The sequence below is a fragment of the Lethenteron reissneri genome, chromosome 64 (genome assembly GCF_015708825.2).
Source record: "Lethenteron reissneri isolate LAM-NWPU_2019-01 chromosome 64, ASM1570882v1, whole genome shotgun sequence".
Lineage (NCBI taxonomy): Eukaryota > Metazoa > Chordata > Hyperoartia > Petromyzontiformes > Petromyzontidae > Lethenteron > Lethenteron reissneri.
In genome coordinates, this window is record NC_083842.1 from 2,224,644 (window position 1) to 2,249,302 (window position 24,659).

General features: G+C 42.7%; 1 protein-coding gene across 1 annotated transcript; it reads right to left on the reverse strand.

Moving 5' to 3' along the window:
• Positions 1-24,583, reverse strand: LOC133358963 (espin-like). The gene is made up of 9 exons (XM_061577336.1): positions 24,199-24,583; positions 18,465-18,658; positions 17,635-17,821; positions 14,634-14,816; positions 8,404-8,535; positions 5,844-6,020; positions 5,525-5,669; positions 1,946-2,085; positions 1-713 (listed from the first exon to the last, which is right to left on the reverse strand). Exons 1-9 carry the CDS (start codon positions 24,556-24,558, stop codon positions 438-440), a joined length of 1,794 nt encoding a protein of 597 aa, XP_061433320.1. The 5' UTR covers positions 24,559-24,583; the 3' UTR covers positions 1-437.
• Between the last annotated feature and the right edge of the window lie 76 nt (positions 24,584-24,659).

Sequence of the window (24,659 nt, forward strand, 5' to 3'; positions counted from 1 at the left end):
TTTTCTTAGTTGTGATGAATACTTTTATTAGAATTACACAATACATAATTATATGTAATTATACAAACCTGCTCCATTCTATTGATTGGAATTTCAATTATACTTAGAAATTACTTTAAAAGAAATAGCACACATTTTCTATGGCTATCTTTCTTCTTGTAGCTCACCTCATGTTTGTGTCATGCAACTTTGTACCATGTCAGTATCATGTTAGAAATAGTTTAGTATCTGAGTACCGTATCTTAAAATCCCCACATATGGCCTTAAAATTACTTTTTATTTCCATAATATTTCATGGAAGATTTATTGCTGTTTGCTTTGTGGCTATCTTGAGAAATGTATTTCGAATTGCAACATTCAGGATTATATTCGGAATGAGATTCCATTGGAACAATATTTGATTAATCATCACCAACATTGGATTTTGGATCAAAAGCCTAATCTGAATTAGGGACATTTATTTGATCAATTGTATTTTTCTTGTCAGAATGCAAAGGGATTATAATAACATTGGCAGGGCTAATTTCACTTTTAAAATCACAGTTTAAGTTAGAGAGTGGAGAAACATCATTCAGTGGTTTTGAAGGAATGTCTTCATTGTGTTTGTGTGCCCCTGGGCCACTGCTGCTTTCGGAAGAACAACTTTTCTCTTCATCTGGGGTGACTCCAACATCAGCTTCTGCGTTTGATGAACAATCATTCATTTCGTGTTTCTGAAAATGTAATCATACAACATATTAAAACATGTTCTCAATTCCGAATAATACATTAAGGCATGTATGTAGAACTTCCTTCGCACCATACATAACCAACTGTGCTAATACAAAATATGCTTCGGTTCAGCATCTGTAAATTTCAATCCAATCCTGGTTGGAGCCCTCTTCACGCCACTGCCACCTCTAACGTTCTTGTGATGCAGCTATCCACCCAGCGCCTGTATGCAAAATTATTTAATCGCTCCATCTCCTTGGTGGAGGGAACTTTTCAGATATGTTCCATTCCTTGGCTGCCACTACATTATTATTCTTACCCATCATTCAGAATGCTTCTAAATGTGAAGCCATCCTGATCGAGATGAGTCTCACCATGTCCGTATTAATCCACTATTCATTTCTCAAACTGCATCAGTGTATTGGCTTCACTCTTGATTCCACAGTATCCTTCAATACGCACACGAATAACATATTTCAGCCTTGGAGCTACCACCTCAGGGCCCTCTGTCATGTACTCATCACCACCGAAATCATCAATGCCTGCAGGATAATCGGGTTTCGCCTCGACTATTGCAACTCATCCTTACTCGACCTTCAAGTAACGACATCAGTTGAAAAACCATATCACTCGTGTCATCCTCAGTGCCTGTCACTCTTGGCTAGATTCTGTCACCACCCTCCACTGGCTTCCCATCGCCAGCAGGGTTGGCTACAAAATATCCTGCTGCCTTTACCACCGCACCTCTAATTTCAGTCGCTCCTATCATCCTGTAACTACTGCTCACAGTAGAACGCTCTCTTGAAGTGTGACTCGCAACCTCTCCATATCAAGAACCGGGGCTGCATGGAAGTTGCTGCCATCTGGAACACTATTCAGATGCACATTGGCAGCATAATTCAAACTATACCGACTTTCATGAGATGTAAAGGCTCCACCTCTTTCGTCTGGCTTTTTGAGCGACACTGAGCTTTGGCTTTGCGCCTCAGTCACGGTCATTAATGTCTGTGAAATATTGTGTGCATTAAAAAATATATTATTGGTACTTAACAATAGATCTCTTAACCAGGTTTCTATAAAATAGAATGCAAGTGTTTACAAATGACGGCTGGAAAAACATTGTTTACTTATATCATTTAACATTTCAATTACGTGCTCCATTTTATCACTAACAAAACAATTTGCAAATGAAATGTGCAGTAATCAAATAATTTGCAATAAAATATGGTCTTACTTTATCTTCATTCCCATCTACAAACGTTATTAAACGTCCATTGCTGTTTTGTGTTGGTTTCAGACATTTTCCAGCTTTCAGTTCTGCTATAAGTTCAAAATTTAAGCTACTTGAAGCTTTGAGGTTGATTTTTTGAACACCTGAAAAAACAAATGTACAAGCAATGTGTGCACACGTCTTCCAAATAATGAGAATTTGCATCATATGATATTTAGAATGATCATGTTGCTTATACAATACTATATTTTCAAACCATAAACCGATGACCAATCCAGACAAATGTTATCCAGCAAAAATCGATAATCGGTAAACTCTGGATCAGTTTGTACCCTTCTGGGTCTCATTAGCAGGGTTAAAGATGAGAGGAACACAGCGACAATATAGGGCTGTAGTAATTTCAGGAAGTAACAATATATACAACACATGCACTTTCGTGGAGCATCATGGTTTTTATTAAACAGACGTACATTCATCTGGCCATGTATTTTTAGGCCATAAAAGCCCAATAGAATAGAGAAAATTATGGGAAATATGAATAATGTAAAATTGTAATGTGAGTCCAGTCGCATGGCTACACATGACTATTCTACTCTTACCTGAATACCAAACATTCCAAAGTGACTGCTTTCTGTTAACAATTAATATAAAAATGTTTCGAGGTACTCATGAACAATTGTACACAGTATATGTTCCATTAGTTTAATCGTGGGTAATGTTAGTGTAGATATTCGATTACCGTATTTTCCCGCATATAACCCGCGGGGTATACCACTTGTTACAAACAAAACAAGACCCTGCGGGGTATATGGAGGTGCGGGCTATCTGAAATTTGTTGTACACAAAACGCTATTTTTGCGGGGTATATGCGTCTGCGGGTTATATGCGTATGCGGGCAATATGCGGGAAAATACGGTAAATGAAAAAATCATAAGAAGTGCGGAGCATATGTACAGCAATACGATATAGGTAGCGATAAAAAAAATGTATGCCAGCACAATACAGTACTGAGAGAAAACGATAGGAGAGGCACAACCATTTCCGGCTATGGGATTATATCTGTATTTTGGGAGCGTAACCCTTCCACTGCCTGTATTTATGTTTGTTAAAGTTATTTCGCACTGCTAATCAAACGTGTGGGAGGAAGACAAAGAGTTGAAATCGTTTAGCAGATTGGATAAGATGGCAATGCAGATTGAAGGCATGTCAGGCCGGATATGGTTGTAGTACATGTTGTAAGAGAAAAAAGATCGTAAGTCAAAGTATATTTGGATGTTGTAGTGGTATTACAACTCTCACTCTTTTAAGAGCTGTTGGCAGGTATTATATCATCAATCCCACCCTACCAACTAGGACATCAAAAAGCCCTCATATTGCTAAGTTGTCGACTTAATGGATGGTGTTCACACAATGCGCTTTCGTTATAATGCGGTTCTTAAATTTGGGAACACTTGGCAAAAGTGGAACGCGCCCGTTATAACACAGAAACGCGCCCGTTATAATGCAAAATGTGCCTGTTATAACACAGAAACGCGCCCGTTATAACACAGAAACGCGCCCGTTATAACACAGAAACGCGCCCGTTATAATGCAAAATGCGCCTGTTATAACACAGAAACGCGCCCGTTATAACACAGAAACGCGCCCGTTATAACACAGAAACGCGTCCGTTATAACACAGAAACGCGCCCGTTATAACACAGAAACTCGCCCGTTATAACACAGAAACGCGCCCGTTATAACACAGAAACGCGCCCGTTATAACACAGAAACGCGCCCGTTATAACACAGAAACTCGCCCGTTATAACACAGAAACGCGCCCGTTATAACACAGAAACGCGCCCGTTATAACACAGAAACGCGCCCGTTATAACACAGAAACGCGCCCGTTATAACACAGAAACGCGCCCGTTATAACACAGAAACGCGCCCGTTATAACACAGAAACGCGCCCGTTATAACACAGAAACGCGCCCGTTATAACACAGAAACGCGCCCGTTATAACACAGAAACGCGCCCGTTATAACACAGAAACGCGCCCGTTATAACACAGAAACGCGCCCGTTATAACACAGAAACGCGCCCGTTATAACACAGAAACTCGCCCGTTATAACACAGAAACGCGCCCGTTATAACACAGAAACGCGCCCGTTATAACACAGAAACGCGCCCGTTATAACACAGAAACTCGCCCGTTATAACACAGAAACGCGCCCGTTATAACACAGAAACGCGCCCGTTATAACACAGAAACGCGCCCGTTATAACACAGAAACTCGCCCGTTATAACACAGAAACGCGCCCGTTATAACACAGAAACGCGCCCGTTATAACACAGAAACGCGCCCGTTATAACACAGAAACGCGCCCGTTATAACACAGAAACGCGCCTGTTATAACACAGAAACGCGCCCGTTATAACACAGAAACTCGCCCGTTATAACACAGAAACGCGCCCGTTATAACACAGAAACGCGCCCGTTATAACACAGAAACGCGCCCGTTATAACACAGAAACGCGCCCGTTATAACACAGAAACGCGCCCGTTATAACACAGAAACGCGCCCGTTATAACACAGAAACGCGCCTGTTATAACACAGAAACGCGCCCGTTATAACACAGACACTCGCCCGTTATAACACAGAAACGCGCCCGTTATAACACAGAAACGCGCCCGTTATAACACAGAAACGCGCCCGTTATAACACAGAAACGTGCCCGTTATAACACAGAAACGCGCCCGTTATAACACAGAAACGCGCCCGTTATAACACAGAAACGCGCCTGTTATAACACAGAAACGCGCCTGTTATAACACAGAAACGCGCCCGTTATAACACAGAAACGCGCCCGTTATAACGTGGTTTCTGAGCGGTCGTCGATGAACTACTTTCTTGAGCTGCATGGCTCAGCGGTATGATACCGTATATGGAACGATACAGTAATGTCGAGGCATATCCTCAATTATTTGTCGTGCCATCTTCCTGTGTGTGCGTACATCGACAACATTTATTGTTACATTATATATGAGGAAATAGTTTTCGCTTAAGGGGCCGTCCATTAATGACGTCACGCACCTAGGGAGGGGGGGGGGTCAGACGTTTGTGACGGGGGGGGTGAGAAATGTGACGTCACATAAAAATGCGCAACTTTAAATAAATACAGACAACACGTTCTACGTTATTAAATAGACTTTTTGATGTTTTCTCCTACAACATCAGAGTGCAGCGCCACATTAAATACGCACTACAATGACAATAAATTAAAGCGATTAGAAGCATTTTTTTGGGGGGGGTCAGAGCTTTGTGACGTCATATTTGAGGGGGGTCTGACTTTTTGTGACGCCGTGTGACGAGAGAGGGGGTCAAAAATCGTCCAAAATCGCGTGAGGTCATTTTTGGACGGCCCCTAATGCATGTTTTGCTTCACGTGGCACTTTTCAGGAATGCATCTACCGCATTAAATAAGGATCATTAATTCACCGAGCAGTGGTGTAAAATCTGGTGTATGACTTGTGCTTTACTCTGTTTTATGGAGCATAGATATACTTATATGTAGAGCAACACCAGACACTCACCTGACTTGCATGGCAGTGTTTTATAGAGGCTGGCACCATCATATCTATTTATTTGTGGATGAGATGGTGGAGGCGGTGCCTGTGGTGGTATAAATGAATATTCATCTGCTGTAATGCTGATAATATCAGAGTCTTTTTCTCCCTCCTATAAAAAAAAAAGAGTTGTATCAATCATGTTAAGTTGGTGTAAGAAAATAAATCCACATGTGAGACCTTAATCATCTATAGGTTATAAGTGATGGTGGAAAAAAAAAGTATTCTCATGGAATTGGGTTGCGTGTGTTGGTTTACGTGTCAGAATATGTACCATGTCACTTACACTTTCAGACTCTGGAATGTCAGTGTTTGACTCCATGTCAGTATCTGCTGCCACTGGCAAGTCGCAGAGCTCTCGAAGTTGGGCAGCTTCATCGTCGTCCATTTCACTTCCTGAGATGTCATCACCCTCGGTCAGTTTAAACGTGACTCTCCGGCCTGGTTTACGATTTGTTGGACCCTGTTCACACGACTAACACAAGTTAAGATGTTAAACGTGGAACAGGGTGTTGTTGTGTAATGCTTTATACACTGGAATTAAAAAAAGTGCTGCAACGCTTTTTATCAGTAATTTTTTTTACCAATACATCACAAATGGTATCAATGTGCGGCCTACACATTAAGATGCAACACTTTTATAAAATGAAAATATATGTTTGTATAAAAGATATAAAATAATTTACGTGAGGTAATCATTTGCCAGGGCAGACTCAATTAAATTGTGTCAACCACCCTGGGCCTGTGTTAATAACAATAGTAACCAGTGTTTCTATTACTCATGAAAACTACAGCATGTTTATACATATGGAAGGAAAATGGAGCACCCAGAAAGAAAAAAATATTCGAGAGGCAAACACGATATCATGAAGTTGGGACCGATGATAAAGTCCACACTTTGCTGTATAATTTTCTCTCGGCAAGCCAGGGTTACACCTCAACGTCCACAGGAAGGGAGTTTCACAACAATCCACCAACTCTCAGCTCCACAGTGCTGGATTACAAGCATGCGTCGCCATCGTCTAATGATGGCATTAACATATTCAGTGGCAGTGAAAATGGACTGCTGGTTTCTGTGTTCATGGCAGCTGAACACCCCCTCTCAGTGTTAAGTGGCCTTGAGTGACAGAAACTGTTATTGGCAGCTGATGTGGAGGCTGGGGCCTTGCCCATAGGCATAATTTGTGCTCTGTGGCTTAATTTAAATGTTAGCTTTGTTTATTACCTTTTTAGAATTGAAGTGAAGCTAAAAAGGTCTCCATGACCATTGTTAATGCCCCCTTTTTTCCACTAGATCCCTTCAATATCTGCTCTTACAGCATCCCTCCACGGTCACCAACTTATGTATGCTTGTTGTGATGTCCGTCTTAGTGACTTCCTCCATCCCACACATGTCTCACCTAACGCATTTTATTTCCATGTTTCTAGTATGACCTAAGCTGCTACCATATCCTGCCATGGAAATTCATAGCATCATCTTCATGTACCTGTAGTCCATAGCAAGATGTTTTATATACGTTTGTTAAAATTCAGCTCTCAGATCTGTACAAGAACATTACCTCTTCCTCAAACACGGATATTTTAACACCAAAGTTAACAACTGCATTCTACAAAAATCGTGTATTTAGCCTATTAAAATACCCACCCTGATTAATATGTATGTGTAATAACATCCCTCATCATTGCCTGAAGTGACGCAAGCCATTTTGAACCCATGCGCTGAACCTTAATGCAAATTTCAACCCCAATGAAGCCTGGAGAGCTGAATGGAGTTCTAAAGAACTCACAATCAAACAAGCACCTTGGGGTCCACCCTAAACCGCATCTATTCAAGCCATGGCAGATCCGGATACCTGATGCACTAGTGGAAAACTCTCCAGTGTGCAACTGTGGTCATCCAGAACACACCATACAACATATAATGACGCAATGCCCAATCCACAAATACAAAGGAGACATTACAGCGTTGGACACCGCTACTCCTGACGCGGTTATCTGGCTTCACTACCTACATATGAAATCGTAGTTGTTGCTCTGCATTCTGCCATACAAAATAATAAGAATACACATGTTATACCTAGATACACATTCCAAATTCCCACTGATGACTATGATAGGAGATACATAGGGGCCGATCTAATAATTATTATAATGATTATAGTCACTGCCTTAAACCTTTTTAAAATGAACAAATGTTACATTTTTATTTAAAGCTTTCGTGACTGCAGGGATTCATATTCTTGGTTGGAGTCTACATTATTTTATCATATTAACAGTTATAGCAAAGTCATAACATTGTGGTGGCACTGAACGTATGGATCAATTAATCAAGTGCTCTTCTATAGATGGAGATACAGTGACTCACAGAACCTTTCCATGTGTTCCCAGCAAAGGCGCAGCTTTTTCCCAGTAATTTACCAAGATTGAGAAACGAAGTGCACAGATGTCTTGTTAAAGGCCCTCAGCCAGCGGTACAAGTTCCACATTCTCATGCCAAGGTAAAATAAAAAAATAGATAAGTGCTGCTGACCTTACCACAAAGTGGTTATATTTCACCAACCCCAAAGGGATGATGTGCTGTCAATTATCAACTAAATATGTAACTCAGAATATTCCACTATTTCTTAAAATATTTCACCTGGAATATCTCACGAGATATTTTTTTAAAATTCATTTTCAAAGGTGTCCACAGGGTTAAAGCATGAATTCATGAGAGTTAAGCACTGTTTTACCGGTATCTCAAATCGTTATATATAACTCTGCTTATTATTTGGAATGTTCACGTATTTTGTATAGTCTGCATGTTTCTGCTAGGAGAGGGAGCACAGACACATGTTTACACTCACGTTGTGCCTTTGAAAAAGCAGGTATTCCACACATTCCGTGTGCCCATTTTCTTCAGCTAAATCCACAGGTGTATATCCCCATGAGTCTTTTGCATTTACATCAGCTTCATGCATCAGCAAAATTTCACAACACTGTTGGGAAAATCACAACATTAATTGAAACACAAGTATAGGACGAGAATGTGTCCTTGTTAGTGGTGGTGGAGTATTCAAGTTAACTTTTATAAATAACTTTACATACCTTTGCATAATGCATTTGCAAAAACTACACAGAATGTAGCACTGTATGCTCGTACCTGTGGTATACCAGAACTTGCTGCGTATTTCGTGTGTTTTTACTGGACGGTACAGTATATGTTGTAGAATAATGAGAATGAGCATTCTATGGCCAGCTGTCACACATACGATTAACGCCATTCACCACCCTCAACATCCATATTGCAAGGTGAATTATAAAGGTTTGATCCCAGCAATTGAAGATTTATACCGGTCCAAAGTTTGAACATATTATATTGTTCATGCAACCTGGATTTGTGTTGCCACGGCCTCGAAGCCACTCTGCAGGTGCCACGACCTCCCCCCTGACCCCCACACTGAATACACACACACATCGCTCACACGTAATGTCCTGACGTTGGGTCGCCTGGCAGTCGGGTTTTAATCCGAGGATTCCTCTGAGGAATGTCCGATGGTTGCTCCGATGCCAGTAGATTGGCTCGACCCAGCAAGACAGTGTTGCATCGCAACGCCCCTGGTTATTAGCGTAACAATGTACACCTTCCCAGGTTAGCTGCGATGAATTAATATTCTGGAACGGCTAAGGAACCTAGAAATTAGTTACATATCTCTGTAATACGCAAAACCAAAATTATTTAAGATATAATTTAACTTCACTCCCAAAATAATACAACAAACGGATGATAATCATAAATCCATGGCTTAACCCTGTAATAAAAAAAAGTATTCATCATAAAAAACTAAACTTGGGTTTTAAGGAATTAAAGATAAATCTGTCTCCACACCTTGAATTGGCACGTTCTGTTTATGTGACAAACCTTACTAATTGGCTGTGTCGGGTGGTGGCGGGTTTAACGACACATTTATATTTACGCAATCTAACCCCAAAAAAAACCTATATTATGGATGATAATGGTCGCGAAAGCCTACATGTTAAACTATGTCACGTTACTTTGCGCTCCCCAAATTTCACCAAGCACACTGTTCATGAACTCTTGGAAGTGCTTGCACAAAGGATAGTAACATCTCATCCTGTGTTCTTTGGAATCAATTTATGTAATAAAAAGGATAATTTATGATCCATTCCTGTTGACAATGAGAAAAATATAATATCGTCTATAAATGATTATTTATAACAAAGCGCACTAGCAGTTTTAGTATACTGACATTTATAGAAATATAATGGAATCGGATGGTGGCATGGTGTAATCTAGAGGTAACCAATTCGATTAGCTCTCCTGGCGTAGCAGTGTAAGTGAGCGATACCACAGTAATGTTCTGCAACTGCTGACAGTTGTGTCTGTGAGTATTTAATATTTGTTTGGAATTATTTCAGTCTTGTGCTGATCATTTGTCCCACCAGATCAACATGGCATTGGCCACAAGATACATTAATCCGGTACACATCTTGTGCAAATAGTTTCAGTAATTCATCTTTAGTACCAGATATTAGTCTTTGCATTTTGCGTACTGTGCCAAATATCACTCGGATTTTTTTTAAATCTGGTTAGTTTATCATATACTCTTGCAATGTATTTTAATAGTTTTAATTATTTGATCCTTTTCATCATTTGTGCTATTTGATTTGTTTTTTTCATTCACCTCTTTAACATGTTTAATCTCACTCCTCAGACTTTGACAATCTGACATTTTTTTATCCCCATGTATGAGCATCTTCATGAGGGAATATTTATTTGTGGGGCATCAGTGTGCATTTTCTTTCGGTAAATGTGTGCTATTTTACCATTTCGCTCCTGCCTGAGCAGAATATTACAAGAATCCACCTCCACTTTTATGGTAAACTGGATGCATGGTTTTTAAGAGTTGAGATGATTTAAACTTGCATTAAGTGTATCTTTACCATGTGGCCAGACACCCAATGTGTCAACCACATATCTAATCCAACGAGAGGGTTTCATTGTACTTGAAGCGAATGCTTTTGTTTCAAAGGTTTCCATCGCTGTGAGCAATGCCATGGGGTGGGGGAAGGGGGGAGTGGCCGATTCGAATTGGCCGTTCCCCTCATGGTGCTCGTCGTCACCACAGCGGAAAATGGGGGCTGTGGATGGGTGCAAGGGACTAGTGAACCCTCCACCTTCATCAACAGGGATCCACGGTGGCAAAATCCTTGCTGCCTTGCCTGTTATACAGGAGGTGGTGGGTTCAATCCCGACCCTGGAGCCTGTATGTTTGAAGTTTGCAAATTCTCCCTTTGGTCTCGTTAATTTTTCTATGGATTCTCCGGGGTTTCCCCTCTACATTTAGAAACATGCATTTCGTTTTTGGCTGCGATATATTTCCACGTGATAAACCACTTCGCTGAGATATTATTTGAGGCCAGGTCAATTCTGGAAATAGATATATAGCTCAGTCGCCGTCAACTGGTAAAAAATATATAGTTTAGTTTTTAGCTTAAATTACCGTGAAACCACGAATTAAAGACCAAACTAGGTTTGTACCAGAGGCCTCGGGGGGAGGGGGGCATCCGTCTCTGACGTCTCCTGGCCAAACCTCATTTGGTGGCACCAGGAGACTGAACCCGCACACTCCGGGTTCCTCCAGAAACGGCAAGAAGCCACTGCGAGTAGCCACGTGGGATGTGCGAATCCTCACTGCAGAGGGGAGGCTGCCACTCCTCTGTCAGAAGCTGGACTAGCACCACCTGAATCTCTGTGGTATTCAGGAAATCCGGTGGACTAGTTCTGGCTCCAGTCACTATGAGGGGTGGACAGTCTTCTACTCAGGGCAGGAAACTAACAACAGGGAGTGGCTCTTCTTCTGAACAAACGAATCAAGGGGGTGTGGGAGCATGGCAGTGAGGTGTGGGAAGCTGTGAGTCCCAGGCTACTGTGGGCCTACCTCCCCATCAATGGGAAGTGAGGAATGGTGGTGGTGGGTTACACCCCTACTGAAGATGAACAGCAGTGGAGGGATGCAGGCAAGGCTGATGAGTCAGATGCCTTCGATATAACCTTTTATCACAGGTACTAGTTAAAGTGAAGCCTCAGTATAGAGTTATCCTGTTGCCTGTATTCAAGGCTCGAGTTGGTCATTATGCAGGTACCTGGCCAGGAGTGATTGAAATACATGGGCCAGATTAGCTCAATAAAAACGGTAAGAGGCTGCGAAACATCTGTGCAGCCCATGGGCTTGTAGGTAAATTAACAACACGCTGTTCCGGCATCGGCACATCCACACAACATCATGGATGCGCACCGGGTCCAAGCAAGAACATCTGCTGGACGATAGCATGATGGAAGAGCGGACGCAGGCCCATGTCCTTCACACCAGGACCTACCATGAAGCTTATCTGCCCACTGACCATTGGCTTGTTATCTGTAAAATGTGCCTGCCATTCTTTCACTTCGGTGGTGGGTATCCACCTAGGACCCCATTCGAACTGACTGTGACCTGGCTTCAGCGAGCTGATAAAAGTTGCAAGCGAGAATTGAATCATTACTTGCAGCTGGGGTTGGCATCGTCCCCCCTTCCTCCTGATGCCGAGGCGAAATAGGTGGGGTATAGGACTGTAGCTCATGCAGTTGCAATGCCTACTTTGGGTATATGATCCAAACCTCCACAGAGACCCTGGCTGACAGAGGAGGTGTTCCAGCTAGCTGAGAAAAAGCGACAGGCCCACTCCCACCGTCTGCCGCATCCCATGTCAAAGAATGAGGCGGCTTACCACAGCCTTCACTAGGAAGTTCAGAGAGGCATGCATCACGACAAGGATGAGTGGTGGTCATGGGTTGCCAAGGAGATAGAATCTGCCTCAGTAGCCCGTGATCACATTTCACGATTTAATTCCATCAAAAACGTAACTTGCAGCACCACACCTATTACCATCCTACGGGAAAAGAATGGTGATCCGATCTCTGACCATCAGCAACAGGTTTACAGATTTGTTGAGCATTTCTGTGAGTTCTTGAGGGAGAGGAAATCCCTCCGCTTAGAAAACATGAGGCAAGATGGGAATGACCCTGCTGGGGCTGTGGTGCCTCAAATATCGTAAGAAGTAGTTGCCTCCTGTGAGTGACTGGCTGAGGTGCCATCAGTTGAGGAAGTACAGAAGGCAATCCAGAGTCTGAGAACAGGAAAAGTGCCAAGCAGAGATGACCTCCCAAGCGCACTGCCGAGGGAGGGTGGAGTTTGTATGCAAACTGCCCTTTATGACATAAGAACAGTGTGGACCACTGGATGGGTTCCGCAGGAATGGAAGGATGCACTGGTGGTCTCCTTCTTTAAGAAGGGGGACCGCACAGACTAACAGCTACAGCAGCATCTCCTTCCTCAGTGTGCCAGGAAAGGTCCTGGCAAGGATTATTCACCATGGCCTGGTCAGGCATGCTGAGGAGAGGATTTCAGAGCCCTAATGTTGTTTCAGGTTAGAGCAGTCGTGCACGGATGCCATAGTCTCTGTCTATTTGCTAAAAAAAAAGAGGTATAGGGAATTCCAACAGAACCTACATCTCTGCTTTATTGACGTAGTCAACGCATATGATACCATGAATAGCTTTCCTGCTTTTGGAGGCCCTGACTCGCTTCTCACAATCACTGAGGACCTTCATGGTGGTGGGAAGACCCGGGTAAATTTACCTGGCTAGGAGTCAGAGCCATTCCCTGTTCACCTTTGGTGCGACAGGGATCTACTCTCGCCCCTATATTATGTAACGTCTCTTTTCTACCAAGTAGTTTGGGAAGTTCTCCATGGCTGTACCAGAGTAATTTCCATATTGTACAGATACAATGCGACGCTAATCGATGTTAGGTTGCGGTCGAGGGATGGCTTCTTATTGGTCAACCATATTATGCATGCTGATCATCTGGTGGAGAGGTTTCCATACCTGGGCAGTGTGCTTATGGCCAGCTGTGGATTGACAGCAAAGATCTCACTCCTAATCACTCGAGTGTTATTATATTTTCATCAGCTGCATAACGCTGTGTAGAAGCTACCTGGTCTGTCACTCCACACGTAGTTTCGGGTCTTGTTGGTCCAGAGTCATGCCCTCCCTCCTCTATGCTTGCGAAACGTGGACCCCATAATGGAACATCTGTGATGGTTAGAAATATTCAGGCTGGCTCGCCTATAATCCATCCTGGGTTTAACCAGGCTGGATTGTGTGAGCTCACAAATCCTTCAAAGATCTTGACACAGTCCTGTCGGTGAGCTCCTCCGGCAGACATGGTTGTGTTGGCTGGGACATTTATCTTGCATGTTCAACCACCGTTTGCCCAAACAGATTTTGTGTGGCCAGATAGAGGCGGCTAAATGGGTGCCGCATGGGTTACAGAAGAGGTGGACTGATGTGGTCCAAAAGGAAATGGAGCTGAGTGGACTTGCCAATGACTAGTACCAGCAGTGTCAAGATCGGCTTCTTTGGAAGAGGCTCATGAAGGACGCTACTGGGAAGTTGGAGGGAGTAACCCTCCAACAACAGCGCAGGGCAGACGAGCGATGCTCAGAAAGATGAGAGGAGCGCCAGGCGGCTAAAACACTGCAAGTTGGCACAGTACGGGGCACAGGTGGACATCTGCCAGTCATCTCAGTCAGTCAACCCATGGCATCTGGGTCTGTCCCGTGAATGTAGCCTGGCACAAGTGCCATGGTAACATGACCACTACTTAGTGGCAAATGGTGGTTGTTGTATTGTGACGATTCAAAATGTATGTCGGATCCTCTTTAGATTACTAACTACTATTTTATTTTACCAGGTAAGGCCCACTGACCTATAGAGCTCTTTTTGAGAAGTGACCTGGCCACAAATAATAGCTCAACGAAGTGGCTTATCACGTGGACATTTATAGCAGCCAAATATTATAAATGCATGTTTCTAATCTTGGGGCCCGGAGAAATATCCATGCGACCACCGGGAGAACAGGCATACTTCGAGTATACAGGCGTCCATGTCGGGATTAAACCCACGACCTCCTGCATACCAGGCGAGGTAGTCAAAATCTCACCACCGTGGTGCCCTCTTCATATGTACATTTACCTTTATGTGTCCATTATCTGCGGCATCATGAAGTGGGTAGCATCCCGTGAGGTCCACCTGGTTCTTAGCACCGTGAGCCAGGAGCCAGTCCATTGTTGAGCAATGTCCTCCTCCTGCAGCGAAGTGCAGTGGGCTTACGCCATCTCCGTCCACATTATTAAGATTGAGGACCGTGAATTCTGTCTGCAGGAACGTATTTCAAATTAAGAATACATCACGTAACATATCGTACATCAGAGAAAATATCATCAAGTAAAACAATGCGAGAGGGTGGGAGCAGCACCTGGCTGTAGAGAGACCTGTGGGAGAGAGGGGGTGGGGTCAGGGAGTCGCTAAGCAACGGAAACTTTCTCTCGTCTTTCTTAAATAGAATCCTTGTGCAATAGTATGGAACGCATCAAGGGGCTCTACAATTAAAAACGTCATCTATAAATACCCATGGATGGGTATTTTACTTTTATTTACATATAAAAGCATGTCTCGCTTGACGAGCGTTACTTAAACGAGAATTCGCTAAAACGAGCAAGTTAAATTTATCCGAGTGTTTTCATAAAACGAGCAAATGTTCGCGTAACGAGCGGAGACCGATCGGTCGAATGCGTCCCCTGGTGGCAGGTGGCGCACCACGGCCCGCAGTTGTTTGTTTACCATTCTTCTGTGCTGTACTTCATAAGTGCGTGATTCGGGGAGGGGGACTTCAGTAACGAGTGTTATCTGATAGGGTCCTGGGTCTCCCCTGGGACGACTTGGACTCAAATTAGTACCAGGTGCGGTGAGTAAATATCGCCACGAGTGAGACAAAGGTAGCCGGGCGTGGTGCTGGCCACCCACATCTCGCGTGCCATACCGGCCTTCATAGGTGCTCGCTAACAGCACTTAGCCCAACACTCTGCTAAGGCTATATGGGGGATATTTGTCTTTGGGAGGGAGAGGTGCGTATGAGACAGAGTGTGCGAGAGGGCTGTGTGATTGAGTGGAGATAGGGTGTGTGTGAGTGATTTCAAATATGTGGCTATACGGAGGCTCTTGCACTGTGGTTCTTCATGTGCGGTGTTAAATTTGATGTTTTATTGCAAATTTATACTGTCATTTTTGTTTCTCATGTTAACAAAGTTGTTTAAAAGTGGACAATTTTGGGGCTGAAACGTTTCTCTGATTTTAACATGGGGAGTCAATGGAAAAACGATCGTTTCGCGAAACGTATCTCACTCATTAAGCAAGACATACTTGTATTTCTATGTATATGTACATTATTTTCCCAGTATAGCTTCCCCGAGTTTCATGATTCTTTTTCAGGAGGATCAGGCAACGTTTTTGGACCATGACCCCAGTGCACAAATGGACAATTCTTGTTAATGGCGTCACAAAGTCACCATGAAATAATCCCTGCGAGCAATATTTTATAATTGATTAGGACGGTCGCTGAAATCGAACTGTGAACCTCTCCAACAATGGGGCCGAATATGTAAAGCTTGTGTTTGATCGTACATGACAATTAAATTACCGTTTTTACGTCACTTTCCTACGTCTTCTTGGTTCTTTCGGTAAAGTCACGTAGAAGGGAAATAATAAAATAATAAAAATAAAACATTATAAAATAATTCTCACGACGTTTCGGCCACAACGCAAGCAGCCATCCTCAGGTGAAGAACAGGTCTGTCGGTAAGACAGTGAGATACGTTCCAATTAAAAAAAATATCTTGCTGTGGTTTTCCCACCTGATGATGATTGCTTGTGTTGCAATCGAAACGCCGTGATTTGATTGATTTTAATTTATTTCTAACTACGTGACTTTACCGAAAGACCCAAAGAGTATGGATTCCTGCAGTCACGAAAGCTTCAAATCAAGATTGCTCAATTCAAGTCACGTAAAATTGGTGGCGAACTGCAGTCAATCTGTGTCCGAATCGTGCCAACCTAAAATGTCTGCCATCAAAATTTCCAGAAAAACAATCCCATAATGAATTGGGCCCAGAGTATTTCCCCGCTCAAACCAACATTTGGCTATGCTTATCTTCACATTTGTGGGCCTGAATCAGCGGTGGAAATGTCACAGTTCCACGTTTTTTTCATAGAAGCGATAGGCATTGATATCAGAGAAGAGATTGCTTGAGTTCATCCTTTGATTAGGATTTTAACTCCATTTTTGACGATGGCACATTGGTACGGTGCTGCATTGCCACATACACCTATCAACGCTGCTTTTTGGACTCCTGTAATGGACAAAATATTTCAAGGTGGTTTACAGGCAGTCCTTGACTTATGCACAGGTTATGTTCCTGAGACCCGTTCATAAGTCGATTTGTTCATATCTCGGAACTCAATATTTAATTGTCGTTGTTATAAAATGTGTTATGGTCCAACAAAAAAGGCAAGCATTATTACACGCATAAATAATGAGTATGTACAGTAATACCCCGGTTTACATCGGGAATGCGTTCCTGAAATGTGCGATGAATATAACGACGTAAATTTAAAAAAATGTACAGGGTAGGTGGAGGCAAAGACTGAGGCGAAAAGACAGATTCTGTCGGAGATATATGGGTTGAGGCTACGCAAATAAGGTAGTGGACTTAAATAAGTGACGATGTATGTGCAAAATTACCTATAAGGGGGAGACACAAATTGAGTATTACTTTAATACTGTAAGAAATACTATTTAAATAAAACCTAAATAAAAGTAACTTTTTCACTTTCCTTGAGCCTTGATACTGGTTTGTCGGAAGGGGTGTGCATCACGCGGGATGTTGGGACTCATTACATTTCGCAGAGGATCGCTCCTCTGAACAAAATAGTTTTGTGTTTCAGTTTGTAAATACCACTGGAGGTTATGGTTAAAATAATAAAATCTTATGGGGGTTCGTTTGGAAGTGCGAATGTTCATAAGTCAGACAGTATCTCGGGGACTGCCTGTATATGTATTAAAGTATAATCAAACAAAATTATATGCTGAAAATATTACGGCTACGTTTTACAATAAAAACAGATATAGGTACTTTACCAGCCAGTCAAGCAATGGAGTGTGGCCATTTTGTGCAGCAGCATGAAGCGGAGTCATCCCATCCTCACTTTGGATTGTAACATCAGCTCCCCATTTCTCCACAAGCCGTTGCAAAAGGAAAAGATGCCCTTCTTGGCATGCCAAATAAACAGGTGTCACACCTTCACGTGTGCGTGCATTAACTGTGCTGCAGGGACAAAACAGTAGATCACGTTGCAAACAACAGAACACAAACACAGTGCAAGCACAGGTGCAATAGATAAAGCCAAGTCATATTGAGATCTCCATTAAGTTTCTAAACTCATCACCATATCCATTAACAATATTGGTCTCCCACAGTATCATAGCACGTGTAGAATTTCATCTGCCTCCCCACTGTTTACAAATTTAAGTGTCCTACTTTACAATAAAAGTAAAAAAAAATCTTCATAAGCAGGTCTTCATATTCAAAGTCAAAAAGCTTCACGTGCAGTGCTCACTGATGGGAATGGCATTGTTATATATCAGCAGAATTGTCGGTGCTGATGATCTATTTAACTTGCCAGCTGACTTGATAGCTTACTATATGATGGTAGGTATTCTAAATGGGGCCCAATAAAATAGAGTTTCACAATTTTGAGAAACCCCAAATGGAAACACATTTATAACCACAAGATGCATTTTACGCTTGATTTCTTAAAACGTGCACATTTTACAAGCTTATGACATTGAGCTATAATTTATTCCGTCATTTTACAATGAATTAATATTTAAGCAGTATATTCATTTGTAGACATTTATTGTATAATACATTGTGGGTCTAATAATAAGTCTAAACGTAGCCAACTTACTCTGGGGCTGCTTGCAGCAGGGCATTCATCGAATCGGGATCTCCACGTACAGTTGAGTAATGTATCGGCAAAGCAAGCGCTTCAGTGGCAGCACAAGGGTCACATCTGCCAGACTGGAGCAACCAGTTGACAACCGCTGTACAACCAAACCGTGCTGCCACATGCAGGACAGTGCAGCCTGCACTATCGCGCTCCTGTCACACCACCACGTTAAAAGCATACAATTAATATTCACGAAAAATGAGCGATTTGCTCCATATTAAGAACATGTAGAGAAATTAGTGTTTTACAAATGCACGTCATTGTTTCCTCTCAGAATGGTGGCAGATGAAGCAGAATCAAAGTACATACACGCACAGATGTGTGTATACGGCACATTGAGGTCGGGTTCCAGAAGAAATCCAAAACCGGCGGAGCCTTTGTGGACTTGTAATCGGCCTAAACACAGTCTGGATTAAGGGCTTGATTTTGAAGCTGACAAAGACCATTCCTTGCCTCCACTGATTACATATCTACATATTGTCTAATCTTAAATGTATTCTGATTACCTTTATCACTCCTCTGAATTCAACTCCCTATTTATATCCCATGAATACAATACATATCCTACTATATCTCTCTAATTGTGTCTGAATACATCTTTCCTACTCTTTTATATATCTTTTTTATTAATCCCTTCTATATTTCCTTTCCCAAGGCCCTTCTGAATACGTCGCCGATCTCCAATATCCATTCTGAATGTTGTGACTGAGTTACCAGGTCGAATTGCGATAGTGATAATGATACTGGTGATGATGTGATAAGGACGTTTATACTGGTAGGAACCTCCTGGTTCCACCAGCCCACAGGGGATTATTGTGTCCATCCGTCGTGCATCCAAAAATGGGAGGGGTGGGGCTGGGTGGAGAGGGGAGGGTGGGGAGGGAGGGGCTGGGTGGGGAGGGAGGGGCTGGGTGGGGAGGGTGGGGCTGGGTGGGGAGGGTGGGAAGGGGCTGGGTGGGGGTGGGGAGGGGCTGGTCACCCCGTGGTGCCCTTATAAAACTCAACGTTTAACCTACTCACGCCGGATTGTGCCCGCCCTCACAGTCGGGCATATTTGCGGAATACACCACGCTGCCGTTGACCCTGGCCATTGACCGAGCAAACCCAACGTTCCTACCAGCTCCCTCCGCAGGAATGTGTTGTGTGACTGGAGATGACAATGTGGAAGGGGCTTTGATTGTGCAGTGCTTGGTGTGTTACGCTGGCCCGGCGGGGAAGATAGTGGAATGTAGGTTAAAGGGAAATGTTACCGTACGCAAGCTACAATAATTCCGCGGCGCACGAGAGTATGGATTTGTGTTATAGGCCTATGATATAAATGCTGTTCATTCAATCAGAAGAAGAGCTGTAACAATGAGGGAGAAAGAAACCGAATAATTTGGAGGGTAGGATCACAGAAGGATCAATCAGATGAGAGTTCGATCCTCGAGGAAGGGTGAATCCAGGTATTTGGAAGCGTCACCCTTTGGATATTTCATTGTTGAACATTTTCAATACATTAATTGCGATGAAAAATTATAATGCTGTAAGTGGGTTTTACATTGCATATCAGCGTCTCATTAATAAAGCACTGTTAATTCAATATGTTTGATCATTTAGGATGGTCGAATTTCTAGATGATTTGATCTAATCTATGAATGGGTATTATCCTGAAGAGAATAAATTGCAATCAAAGTTAATAGACAGAGCCACATGGAGCGCTTCGAGGGAGTGATGGTGAGGCCGTTTCGGTATTCGTGGGCCGAGTCGTGACCTGATGTGATCACGTGTCTCCTGGAGCCAGAGTAAACATAACGCAGGAGACTACTACCGAGCTTTTACATTCATAATTTAGCATTAACCACGCATGTGATCTCAGGAAGATGACGGACAGAAGCTGCAAAACACAGTGAGGCCAAGCTATTGTGTAAATTGACGTGGTTAGAACAGTTTTTTTAACCAACTGATTAATGATCAAAGATACAAAAAAAAACTATCTGGAACAGATTAAACTGATTACAGTTCATGGTTCAATCGGATTTGGGTTAAACAAAACCAATTCGCACGGTTGGCAACATACGGTGCGCAAAAGTTCAACATACGTCCATATCAAGGCCGTAGCCATGGAGTCAACATTGGGGGGGACCAAATCTTCCAGGGGGTCTGGGTCCCCCCCCCCAGAAAAAATAATCTAAATTTGAAAACGAATTTCCTGCCATTTCCCCGCTAAAATATAAAAAAAAATCACTAACACATAGGATGTCCTTTTTATTTATTTTTAACAATGTCTAATAGTGTATTGTATTCAATACCTCTGTTTTTTTCTTTTTTTACCTTTTCTTGTTTCATTGTATGTAATGGCAGAGATTAGGGATTAATAAAGTACAACCATAACCACATAAACAGAAATCTATTTTATAGCAATATATTGGAGGGGACATTTTGAGCATATTTGAATATTGGAGGGGATAGATGTGTCCCCCCAAATGCATATTATAATTACGGCCTTGCATATCAGCTCTTCCGAAAACATCTGTAACGGTGAGGCCGAATGCTGCTGAGCCAGGGTGAGCCGAGGTTACATGAGGTAGGGGGGGAGCTATGGGGGGGATCCCCTAAAACCCCCATCTCCCGAAGCCAAGACGCCACAGTCTGGCCTTCGACTGTGGGGTCCCCTGGCATGAGTTGGTCAGTCAGGGCAAGCCAGTTAGCGTGGGCTTAGGGGGTAGGGCTGAACGATTAATCGATTTCAAATCGAAATCGCAATTTGAAACAATGCGATTAGCAAATGCAAAGGCTGCGATTTTTTGCGATTTGACGAGTCCTATTTCTTATTGGAATTGTTTTATTATTTATTATTATACCTTTATTTATTTAACTTCACAATTGTTCTATCTTGATTTGAAGCTTTCGTGACTGCAGGAATCCATACTCTTTGGTTCTTTCGGTAAAGTCACGTAGGTAAACACGACGTTTCGATCGATTCCAGTTCCACCTGATGACGGACGCTTGTGTTGTTTTATTTATACCTACGTGACTTTACCGAAAGAACCAAAGAGTATGCCTTGGTCTGTTATGCACTATTGACACCATGCACAAGACACGAACTGTGGCGAATAATGTCTCGTCAAACAACTCTTCAAAACCCTCGGCAACAGTAACAGCATGCATTGTTTTGTTTAGTTCACCAGCTTAACACAGCACCCCCACGTGTCCACAATCACGGAACACCGAGGCGACTTTTGACGCCAACCATTATCCATGCTTCACTCCCAGGTGAGGAGACAACGCAGCAGGAACTGGAACTGTTCCACCTGATGACGGACGCTTGTGTTGCGATCGAAACGTCGTGATGTATTTTATTTCTACCTACGTGACTTTACCGAAAGAAACAAAGAGTATGGATCCCTGCAGTCACGAAAACTTCAAATCAAGATTAGACCAAGGCATAGTTAACACATTCCAAATCTTGTTAGGATTCTCTGTATTCCGCATCAAGTTATTGTCCATCTATCTGTCGCCGTTAAAAGAACGTTTACAAATCCGCGTTGGTGCCCTAGAAATATAGAGGGAATTGAATGGGAGAGAAAATGAAACCTAACTCCTCTCCCTATTTAAAAAAAGAACAACCCTCAGCCTCCACCTGATCTTATAAGCTCTTTTTTATAGAACCTCTATTGTGCTTACAGTTATTCTCTATGTACCTTTCTCTGTCAATTATATCTCCCCTGAATACATGTATCTTCTCTATTTTATATTTTTGAATATCTTATCTTGATCTGAAGCTTTCATGACTGCAGGCATCCATACTCTTTGGTTCTTTCGGTAAAGTTAAGGAGGTAGAAAAATAAAATCTCTCCCTAATCTCCCCCATTAACACAACTGACGTGCTTGCGTCCGGGGATGGAATTCCTTTCCAGCTCAGACCCTACCTGCTTGCCCATCGCCACATAAATAACCTCTTGTTGTAGCTGCTCTCTCGCTGGTTCAACAGGTCCAATGCTGGATTTTTTTCACCGCCTGAGAACGACCGCTTGTGTTGCGGTCGAAACGTCGTGATATTATATTTTTCTACCTACGTGACTTCACCGAAAGAACCAAAGAGTATAGTTTTGAATATCTTGTTAACACTTTTTGTTGTATGTGCCTTTTATTGATGCCATTTTTTTATTTGGTTATTAATTTTTAGTTTTCGAGGGGTTTCATTTGTTTTGTAGTTGCTAGAAATAAGATTTGGCCCTGAGATATAATTAATGTGCGGCGTTGTTGGATGAAATTAGCATGACAGAGGCTATAGACAACTAAGTTATTAAATGACTATTATATTGTTAGTATGTCTGTTGAATCTGTTGGTCGAATCGAAATAATGCGAATTAAAATTATTTTAAAAATAAATAACTATTCAAACATCTTCAATGTCTCGCCATTAATGGAGACTGCTAAAATTGCTCAACGTTAAATACAGGAAAAAGTGGGCACATAAGGTTGTTGGCAAAATATGCCACAATGCATGTGTGCATAAACCACGAGAGACGATACACTAACCAACGCTAAGCAGACTTGACAAACACAGATTCTCAATCTTCTTGGTTCTTTCGGTAAAGTCACGTAGAAGGGAGGTAATAAAATAATAAAAATAAAACATAATAAAATAATTCTCACGACGTTTCGGCCACAACGCATTCAGACGCTGTCGCCTCGACAGACCTGGTTTTCACCTGAGGACGGATGCTTGCGTTGTGGCCGAAACGTCGTGAGAATTATTTCATTATGTTTTATTTTTATTATTTTATTACTTCCCTTCTACGTGACTTTACCGAAAGAACCAAGAAGATGAATCCCTGCAGTCACGAAAGCTTTAAATCGAAATCAGATTCTCAATGTTAGCAAGTTATATTGGACGGACATTATTTTGAGACCCATGCCATGGAGGATGGGAATTAAACGCCTTGAAAACACAGAACAAATAAAGCATATAACAGGTGATGGATGGGAAGAAATGGCCTGAACCAACAGACGATAAGGTCAATAATTGGCCACTGATGTCAGCCGTGCGCGAAAATTGAACTCGAGTAGCCTGACTGACAGCCACAGCTTTCCCCTAATATCTGCAGCTCCCCTTTTATTTATATTTTGAATATATTTCTCTCTTCTATAATGCATTTTCTAAATGCATCTTTCTCACCAATCTCACTCCCATAAAAAACACAGTACATATCCTATCGTATATCCAGTGTAATCGGAATGCATAGCTGCCTGCTTCCACTATGAATGTATCTCAATGATCTATTTCTATTAATAAATCTTTTCTATTTTATCTGAATGCATATTCTATCATGTATCTTAAATTTTGTCGAAAATCTATGCAGTATTCACGAATGTTCTCACAAAATCACTTTTGCTTGGGACGAAACGTTAGATGTTCATTCATAACGTGCCTACGTAGTGGTGGAGGCTCTTCCCGTGTTGGTGAATCGTGTGGAAAAATCTTTGGTGATGCTGCACTGGTATACAAGTACAATGAAAAAATCAACAACATTCGTCAATAACACCGTGGTGACGTTTCAAGGCAATGACCTTCAAAGCACATCGGCCAAGAGACAAAGATTGGATAACACAAGTTTGAAACTATAGTCACACCAAAAAAAACCCCAACTTGGGCTCCGAAGCCCTCCTTTGCTCACATACTCAGCTCTGCTGCTGTCCCGCTCACCTCGCTGTCGCAGGCGCCGTCCTCGAGCAGGTAACGCAGACACGCAAGCTGACCCCGTGCAGCCGCGTCGTGCGCTGGGCTCGCCCGTGCCGGACCGGTGCGGATTCTGGCGCTCATGCGTGCCTCCCCGACCAAGAAACGCAGCGCGGTGAGGCTCCCCGCGCGCGCCGCGTGATGCACAGGTGATGCAGGTGATGCGAGGCTGGACCATGCCGCCTGCTGCTGCTGCTGCTCCTGCTGCTGGTGCTGGTGCTCATCTTGCAACGACATGAGCAGCCCCTGCGCATGAAGCTCACGGAGGCTCGTCAGGTCGCCCTGCTCGGCCGCTTCAATCGCGCGCGCCAGCACCGAGTCAGACATGATGATGGTGCCCTGCGTGCTTGAGAGCACGTGGTTTGTTGTTTTAAGACGATGCGAATTGTGGTGCTACTTTATACAAGGTGCATGCCCGTGATCAAACA